This window comes from Lissotriton helveticus, chromosome 5_1, assembly GCF_964261635.1.
Source record: "Lissotriton helveticus chromosome 5_1, aLisHel1.1, whole genome shotgun sequence".
In the NCBI taxonomy this organism is placed as follows: Eukaryota; Metazoa; Chordata; class Amphibia; order Caudata; family Salamandridae; genus Lissotriton; species Lissotriton helveticus.
Window position 1 is genome coordinate 2,084,502,242 of NC_136065.1, and position 9,826 is coordinate 2,084,512,067.

The following is a 9,826-nucleotide window of genomic DNA, read 5'->3' on the forward strand; positions in this document are numbered from 1 at the left end:
TATATTTTTTTTATTAAACACAGCGAAGCATTTTAAATGGAGCTCTGCTACTTCATTTAATGTAGCCTCTTGCAAAATACCATGAAACAATGGTAGCACCAAAGAGAAAGCATCACAAGAAAAATATCTCCAAGAATTTATGCATGACCATTAGCAACATAACATAGGCTAATAACAGCAGGTAGTCTTGAATAAACAGCTAGACCCCACCAGCTACAGGTCCCCGCCCCCATCTAACCCACCTAACACCTTAGTTAGCATTTAACCCTACTTTGCAATTTAATGCCATGAGAAACCCTATCTGAAATAAGAAAAGTGGAATCATTATAATTTCTCGCTGTTTTATTGAAGTATTTTTCATAACAAAAAATATACTTGAAAGATCATTTCTCTATAAACGCATTCACCAACATGCCAAAACTTAGGATACCAATATTAACAGACAATTCAACATATTAACTTATTATAAGTAGTAAGCACAACCTTTGAGATTTAAAACGGTCATCAAAATAAGTCTTAGTGTAAGAGATACCAGAATGTGTTGAACTAATGTATATTATATTGTCAACATAAGCTGGAAAAACGAATTATTATACTATTGAAATCACATTTGTAATGTCATTATTTGGGGCATAAAAACTGAGCAAGTATGAGCTAACATGGTAATTAGTCATTCAAAAGTGCTAAAGTCTGTTAGATTAATCCACCTCCTCAATAGTGGGGCCAGGCTTGGCATCACCCTGTGAAGCCCGATTGCCAAAGTCAGCACCGGGCATTCCCCCAGGCATCCCGCCCTGGTACAGCTTGGTGATGATGGGATTACAGACCTTCCCCAGCTCTTTCTGCTGGTGCTCGTACTCCTCCTTCTCTGCCAGCTGGTTGCTCTCCAGCCAGGAGATGGTCTGGTTGCATTTGTCCACAATCTTTTTCCGTTCATCTTCGCTAATCTTGTCTTTAATTTTGTCATCCTCCACAGTGCTTTTCATGTTAAAGGCATAGGACTCGAGTGAGTTCTTGGCAGCAACTTTCTCTCTCTGAACATCATCATCTGCTTTGTATCTCTCTGCCTCTTGCACCATCCTCTCGATATCCTCTTTGCTCAGCCGGCCCTTGTCGTTGGTGATGGTGATCTTGTTCTGTTTGCCTGAACTCTTGTCCACAGCAGATACATTCAGGATGCCATTGGCATCAATGTCAAAGGTCACCTCGATCTGTGGTACACCCCGAGGTGCAGGTGGGATGCCACTAAGATCAAATTTCCCCAGGAGATTGTTGTCCTTGGTCATGGCTCTTTCACCCTCATATACTTGGATGAGGACACCGGGTTGGTTATCAGAGTAGGTGGTAAAGATCTGGGTTTGCTTGGTTGGAATGGTGGTGTTACGCTTGATGAGGACAGTCATCACACCACCTGCTGTCTCAAGACCCAGTGAAAGAGGCGCTACATCCAGGAGGAGAAGGTCCTGCACATTCTCAGACTTGTCCCCCATCAGTATAGCTGCTTGTACAGCTGCCCCATAGGCCACAGCTTCATCTGGGTTGATGCTTTTGTTTAGCTCTCTGCCATTGAAAAAGTCCTGCAGCAGCTTTTGGATTTTGGGGATGCGAGTGGACCCACCGACCAGCACAATTTCATGGATCTGAGCTTTGTCCAGCTTAGCGTCTCTTAAGGCTTTCTCCACAGGCTCAAGTGTCCCCCTGAAAAGGTCAGCACACAGCTCCTCAAAGCGAGCTCTGGTGATGGAAGTGTAGAAATCAATGCCTTCGTACAAGGAGTCAATCTCAACGCTGGCTTGAGTGCTGGAAGAGAGGGTTCTCTTTGCTCGTTCACAAGCTGTTCTTAGCCTCCTGACTGCCCTCTTGTTCGGAGTGATGTCCTTCTTTTGTTTTCTCTTGAATTCCTCAATAAAGTGATTAACCATGCGATTGTCAAAGTCTTCTCCTCCCAAGTGGGTGTCTCCAGCAGTAGCCTTGACTTCAAAGATGCCATCATCAATTGTTAGTATGGACACATCAAAGGTACCTCCGCCTAGGTCAAAGATCAGAACATTGCGCTCTCCCCTTCCTGTCTTGTCCAGCCCATAGGCAATGGCTGCAGCTGTGGGCTCATTGATGATTCGCAGTACATTCAAGCCAGCAATAACACCAGCATCTTTAGTGGCCTGCCTCTGGGAGTCATTGAAGTAAGCAGGCACGGTGATGACAGCATTGGAGACTGGGTGGCCCAAGTATGCCTCAGCGATCTCCTTCATCTTGGTCAGCACCATGGAAGACACTTCCTCAGGGGAGAAAGTCTTGTTCTCTCCTTTGTACTCCACCTGCATCTTGGGCTTCCCACCATCGCTCACCACCTTGAAGGGCCAGTGCTTCATGTCAGCCTGCACCACCGTGTCATTAAACTTCCTGCCAATCAGTCTCTTGGCATCAAAGACGGTGTTCTGGGGGTTCAGGGCCACCTGGTTCTTGGCAGCGTCTCCAATGAGCCTCTCAGTGTCTGTGAAGGCCACATAGCTGGGGGTGGTGCGGTTGCCCTGGTCGTTGGCGATGATCTCCACCTTGCCATGCTGGAAGACCCCCACACAGGAGTAGGTGGTGCCCAGGTCGATGCCGATGGCTACAGATTTCGATGCAGACATGCTCACTGCTTTTAGAGGAACCCCGGATCTGAATAGTCTTCGAGAATTTAAATAGCAACCTTTACTTCTTTTGGCAAATTCTCAGCTCTGGAATCCGTTTCGGGGATGATATTCTGATTTATTATCCAAAAACTGGGGACGTTTTGTTTCAGTGCTCCGAACTGTCTCTCCCTCGAAAGATGCTGGAATTTTTGTCTGCGTTATTTTCTCCAGAAAATGCTGGGGAAAGCGTGCCAGGTGCTGCGGTTCTCGAAAGATGCTTTAAGTGACGCCTGGGTCGCTGCAGTGCTGTCTCTCTGCTCAGACAGGCCTCAAAGCTGCGTACGAAAGACCCGGTTCTGCCGCCTCCGCTTTTCTCAGCTCTGCCCTATGCACACTCACCACCATCGAAGCGTGTTTTTATAACAACAAATCCGCCCACATACTGGAAGTAGCCACGCGCTACCAAGCCACGCCCCGTAGCCAATAATAATGCTCAAGTCGCTTCGTTTCGGGACTTTTCCAGATGTTTCAATGCTCAGCGTCCAATCAGAAGAGCTATATGCCGTCCAACCCGAGGAGCTTCTGGAAACCTCTTGTCTATTCCTAACTAAGTGGACAATCGGAGCGCTAGCTTTCAGAGAAGCTTCGGGAGCCGCCCCGAACCCGGTGAGCCTGGTATTAACCCAGCCAATAGAAAAGAGGAGCGGGCATCTTCGGGATTTTCACTCGTTCACGATGCGATGAATTTCTGGAAAGTTCTGATTGTCAATGGAAATGTTTCTCCTGTGTACCCGCCACATACTGGGCCACCGCCACTCCAATCTTCATTTTAAGAACCGAAACTGGACGGACACGTGTAAGAAGACTCTGAGTGGTCTTTTTGAACCTTGATATAATAGATTTATGTATTACATGTTTATGATTATCTCATGATATTGCTATCAAAATGTTGCGCACCTTATTTACACACTACTGTTTTAACCATGTGACTTAAAATGTATCTTAATGTACGTATTAATCGAGCTGCCACCGTTGTACATCAGAGGGAAGTTGACATTCATTTGATAGCTTTACTGTGAGATGGCAGATAAAGTCATCTGATTGGTTAAAGACGTTGTCCGTCTACACAAGCCCTGTGTTTTCCTGCTTTGTTTATGTTGAGAGGGCGCGTCACGAAGAGCTGGTGTCTTCTCCCCAGCGGGTGCTGGCGAGAGGACCCCAGGCATGCGGGGAAGAGCCCAGGACATTCACTTTCTGGCAGAGGAAAGCCAGCAACGCGTGGGCACAAAACACTGAGGAGGACGGGTGCTCTTCTGTACTAGCATCCGATGCATTACATGTTGAATAACTTCGTCGCTGAAGAGGGGGAAACATGATATATAAATAGAGTGCAGCCAGAGGCGTATTAAGGCATGGACAAAGTGGGCTCTGGCCCAGGGCCCCAGCCTTTCAAGGCCCCCCCCCCCCATAAAGCCAGCTCTGTTCTGCCGAGGGTCTTGCCCTGATGACCTTGAATAATTCTTTAACAGGTTGTTTTAAATAGTTTCCGTTTATTTTATTTTTAATGTGGGCATGGGCATCCGCAGAAATTTTCCAGGGGGGGGCTAACCTGACAAACAAAGGGGCGTGGCTAATGTTAATGGGTAGGGGCAGGGCTAACATGGCAGACAATCTGGATCGGATAATGCTCAGGCCAAGCTGAGAGAAAAAAGTGGTGAATTCTTCATTTCAAACTGGACAACAATTAGAGCACCCTTATGAACCCTAATATTACCCCCTGGCCCCTTAAAACTCATACATTCCCTGATCCCTAAAATTAGCTTCCTGGCACCCCATACCCGCCCTGACCCCTAAAATTGTGCCCCTGGCACCCCAAAACCCATACCCGCCCTGAACCCTAAAATGTCCCCCCTTGCAAGACCAAAACCCATACCCACCCTGAACCCTAAAATTACCCCTGCCCTCCAAAAACTCATACCCGCCCTGAACCCTAAAATTACCCCTGCCCTCCAAAAACTCATACCCGCCCTGTACCCTAACACTACCCCTGGCATCCCAAAACCCAAAACCCATACCCGCTCTGACCCCTAAAATTGTGCCCCTGGTATCCCAAAACCCATACCCACCCTGAACCCTAAAATTACCCTCCTGGTATCCCAAAACCCATACCCACCCTGAACCCTAAAATTACCCCTGCCCTCCAAAAACTCATACCCGCCCTGTACCCTAACATTACCCCTGGCACCCCAAAACCCACACCCGCCCTGAACCCTAAAATTACCCCAGGCACCCCAAAACTCATACCCACCTTGAACACTAAAATTATCACTGCCACCCCAAAACCCATACTCACCCTAAACCCTAAAATTACCCCACTGGCATCCCAAAAGCTGAACGCTACAGGGCAGATTTACAAGCCCCTTGCGCCACTTTTGTGTCACTTTTAACATGGGAAAAGTGACGCAAAAGTGGCCAATGGGGCTTGTCAATCTGCCCCTACAAGCTTATACTACATTTGCCTATTCGGAGGGGACTGTCCTCCTTGACGTTTCCATGCATGTAAGTCTAAAACACCGTGACCTAGATATCCAGCCAGTAGGTAATGCTGGTGATGCTGTAGAATGCATTAAAGTTACTGGAACTTACGTAAAAACTGCTGCCTGCTCTTCTGATACTATTCATTGGAGTCGGGGTGATCAGCAGCACTGCCGTCCTGGCATCTAGCCCCTCCCGAAGGTCTCACTTTCTAGATAGGTGTGGGTCAAATGTCTCCTGGATTCTCCTTGCCTGGGCCTCCTCTGCTTCGTCGGTGCCCATTGATGCAAAAAGAGACAGATCCATGGCCCTGTTCACCATTTATCTGGTGAGCAGCGCCGTGGATGTGTATTCCATACAAGTGCACAGACAGCAGGGGGAAAGGGATGGCAGTGCAGGTGACGCTTTTCCTTTGTAAAGTAATTCCTGCTGGTGTCATGGCCCAGGGTTTGCTGTCTGTGCACTTGTATGGAATACACATTTATACAAGTGCACAGACAGCAAATCATGGGCTATGATGCCAGCAGAAATTCCTATACAAAAGAAAAGTGTCACCTACACTGGCCATTCCTTTCCCCCTGCTGTGCACATCTTCCCACTCCCACCCCATGAGAAGGCAGCGAGAAGTGGTGATTTGTCATTCTGAGGGATGTGAATGTTATAAGAATGTGTGTGCCTGTCTGAGACAGCTTCCCAAAACAGCACACACACACAGCCGCACCCAAGTACTTCAGACAGGTCTTTAAAAGACCATTTACTTGGTAATGAGGCTATGTTGTGTTTTCACCCCTATTTAGAGCCCCTGCATCTCCACTCTGCACATGGCTTAGGCTGGATGAAATTAGCCCACCCTACCCGAAATTTGAGGGAGACGAGTTGACCTGAGGTTTAAAAGAGGGACGAACTAGGGATTGAAGACGCAGAGTGGTGACCGTGATGGGGCAGACATTTAATGCAGTTTCCTTTTCAAATGGGTTTATTGTACAAATCTAATTTGACAGACTCGCAGACAGCAAATGCTGCTGTCTTTCCATGGCGTCTGAAAGTTTTTTTCTGGAAGTTGGGTCGACGAGCTGATCGGGTTCTTTTCTTCCTTCATGTGGTGGTGATGAGTGGGTTGCAGGGCGCCTGCACTTGTCGCCTCTGTCATTGGTAGCCCCCTGCTTCCATCTGAATGCCGAGGATCACCGCGCCCCCCCAACCACCGGCACCTGGAGGGGTCACCGTGATGTCTAGGGTGACCAACTGGCATGGGTGCAAATTCAGGACAGTGAATGTAAAAATTCAGGACAAAAGGTCAAAATTCGGGACAAAAATTCAGGACAAAAGGTAAGGTTTACAGACACATCAGAGAAGGTTTGCTCAATAGTATGTAAGTAAGTAAATAGACAACCACTAAAGTACCAGTGAAAATAAGTTTATATTAGGTTGAGACAATTGTGCACTTAATGGTTTGTCAGTATACGTGCAGCTTTAAGCAAATGTGCAGGTCTTTTTGTGGTAACAAAACCACCCCCCACCTTTCCAGCTCCCAGAGAAAACACCTGATGCCCAGTCTGGCCTTGAAACCACCCTCCAATGGCGCCCCTAATCTTCACATAGACCCTCTCTCATGTGTATTTAATTTCTTCTATAGTGCTACTCATCCCAAGTATGTGGGGCAGAGTTTTAGAGTGCGTTACAACACACACATATTATAAAGAGACAATCAATCATATAAATGGGAAAGTCAATGTATAGGAAAGGTTGCTTAAGATAATGGGGCTTACAATGTGTAATCATACTTTCATCCATCATTCAGTCTTTCACCATTCATTCTGTCCTATCTGTGTGCCCAACAATGTCCATATTCATCCATTTGCCAACCTATCCATCACATTTCCTTCCATCCATCATTTCACTTATCTATCCCTCAATCCACCCTTTTACTCATCCATCATCCATCATCCATCTTTTCACCCTATCCATCCATACACTCATCCATCCACTCTTCCACCCATCCATCCATTAATTCATCCATCCAGCCATTCACCCGTTCAGTCATCCATTTACCCACCCCCTTCCTCTTTCAATTCCCCTTTCACTTTGCCATCCATCCTTCCATCCACCCATCCATCCATCTACTCATCCACTCATGAATCCATCCATTAAACCTATCATTCATCCATCCTTTCACTCATCCATCCACCTTTTCACTCCTTCACTCATCGATCCATCCTTTTGTCCATCTACCCACCCTTTCACTCACTCATCCAGCCTTACATCCACCCTTTCACTCATCCGTCCATCCATTCACCCTTTCACTTATCAATCCACCCTTTCACTTATGAATTTATCAATCATCCCACTCATCCATTCACCCATTCACTCGCCCGTCATCCACCCTTTCACCCATCCATCCATCCATCATTTCACTCCTCTATCCAGCCATCCATCCACCCATCCCTTCACGTACTTACTCACTCACCTTGTCACATTAATTATGGGACCCATCAAGAACTCCACCCTCACTGTAGTTCCTAAAGCGTGGGGTGGGGCAGGGTTCACTATGCCCCTGCACACAGGCAATCTGAAAAAGTGGAAGGCATGAGTCATGCATGATGCACAGTGCCTTGACGTGGGGTGACTTTAACATGGTGTTGTTTCCAGAGCTTTAAGTAGGATGTAAAAACTACGGGAGTCTCTCCAAAAGGGTGTTTGATGTAATAAAATGTGTGGCTTAAAACACATAAGCTAAACATCTGTGCTTAATATAATGTGCCGCCCGACTGGTATTTTTGTTGCTTCTGTCATTGCATCTACATACATAATACAACAAGTGACGTTACACTTAGAACAAGTAACGTTACACCTACAACAAGCCAGAACTATTGGCTTTGTCTATGGTTGTTAGTTGCATAAAATAACAAGCATTGGAAATGCAATAGGTCTCGGATATATTTGAGTTAGAGCTAATGGCATTGTAAATGGCAATGTCTTTTAGTCATGTGTTATGGAGTGTATGCATGTGGTGTGTAATGGAATTATGTGGTTTGGATTGGAATTGTTCAACCTGCACACTCACAAACTGTTCACTCTGCACACTCACAAACTGTTCACTCTGCACGCTCACACACTGTTCACCCTGCACGCTCACACACTGCTCACCCTGCACGCTCACACACTGCTCACCCTGCACGCTCACACACTGTTCACCCTGCACGCTCACACACTGCTCACACTCTGCACTCGCACTCTGCACTCGCACTCACTACTCTCTACTCTGCACTCACTACTCGGCCCTCACTACTCGGCCCTCACTACTCTGCCTTCACTACTCTGCCCTCACTACTCTGCACTCACTACTCTGAACTCACTACTCTGCACTCACTACTCTGCACTCACTACTCTGCACTCACTACTCTGCATTCACTACTCTGCACTCACTACTCTGCACTCACTATTCACTACTCTGCACTCACTATTCACTACTCTGCACTCACTATTCACTACTCTGAACTCACTATTCACTACTCTGCACTCACTACTCTGCACTCACTACTCTGCACTCACTACTCACTACTCACTACTCTGCATTCACTACTCTGCACTCACTACTCTGCACTCACTACTCTGCACTCACTACTCTGCACTCACTACTCTGCACTCACTACTATGCACTCACTATTCACTACTATGCACTCACTATTCACTACTCTGCACTCACTATTCACTACTCTGAACTCACTACTCTGAACTCACTACTCTGCACTCACTACTCTGCACTCACTACTCACTACTCTGCCCTCACTACTCTGCCCTCACTACTCTGCCCTCACTACTCTGCCCTCACTACTCTGCACTCACTACTCACTTCTCTGCACTCGCTATTCACTACTCTGACCTCACTACTCACTACTCTGACCTCACTACTCTGCACTCACTACTCACTACTCTGCACTCACTACTCTGCACTCACTACTCTGCACTCACTACTCTGCACTCACTACTCTGCACTCACTATTCACTACTCTGAACTCACTACTCTGCAGAGTAGTGAGTAGTGAGTTCAGAGTAGTGAGTGCACTCACTACTCTGCACTCACTACTCACTACTCTGCACTCACTACTCACTACTCTGCACTCACTACTCACTACTCTGCACTCACTACTCTGCACTCACTACTCACTACTCTGCACTCACTACTCACTACTCTGCACTCACTACTCACTACTCTGCACTCACTACTCTGAACTCACTACTCACTACTCTGCACTCACTACTCTGCACTCACTACTCTGCACTCACTACTCTGCACTCACTACTCTGCACTCACTACTCACTACTCTGCACTCACTACTCTGCACTCACTAATGACTACTCTGAACTCACTACTCACTACTCTGAACTCACTACTCTGCACTCACTACTCTGCATTCACTACTCTGCACTCACTACTCACTATTCACTACTCTGCACTCACTACTCACTACTCTGCATTCACTACTCTGCACTCACTACTCAGCATTCACTACTCTGCCCTCACTACTCTGCCCTCACTACTCTGCCCTCACTACTCACTACTCTGCACTCACTACTCACTACTCTGCACTCACTACTTACTACTCTGCACTCACTACTTACTACTCTGCACTCACTACTCACTACTCTGCACTCACTACTCTGCACTCACT

The 9,826-nt window shown here is 46.9% G+C and overlaps 1 protein-coding gene across 1 annotated transcript; it reads right to left on the minus strand.

Moving 5' to 3' along the window:
- Nucleotides 1-341: 341 nt before the first annotated feature.
- On the minus strand, nt 342-3,088 carry LOC144754005 (heat shock 70 kDa protein-like). Its single transcript, XM_078641523.1, has one exon. It carries the CDS (start codon nt 2,634-2,636, stop codon nt 699-701), a length of 1,938 nt encoding a protein of 645 aa, XP_078497649.1. The 5' UTR covers nt 2,637-3,088; the 3' UTR covers nt 342-698.
- Between the last annotated feature and the right edge of the window lie 6,738 nt (nt 3,089-9,826).

Excerpts from the sequence above, each read along its gene's own strand:
- LOC144754005 (XM_078641523.1), bottom strand. The coding sequence starts at position 2,636 with ATGTCTGCATCGAAATCTGTAGCCATCGGCATCGACCTGGGCACCACC.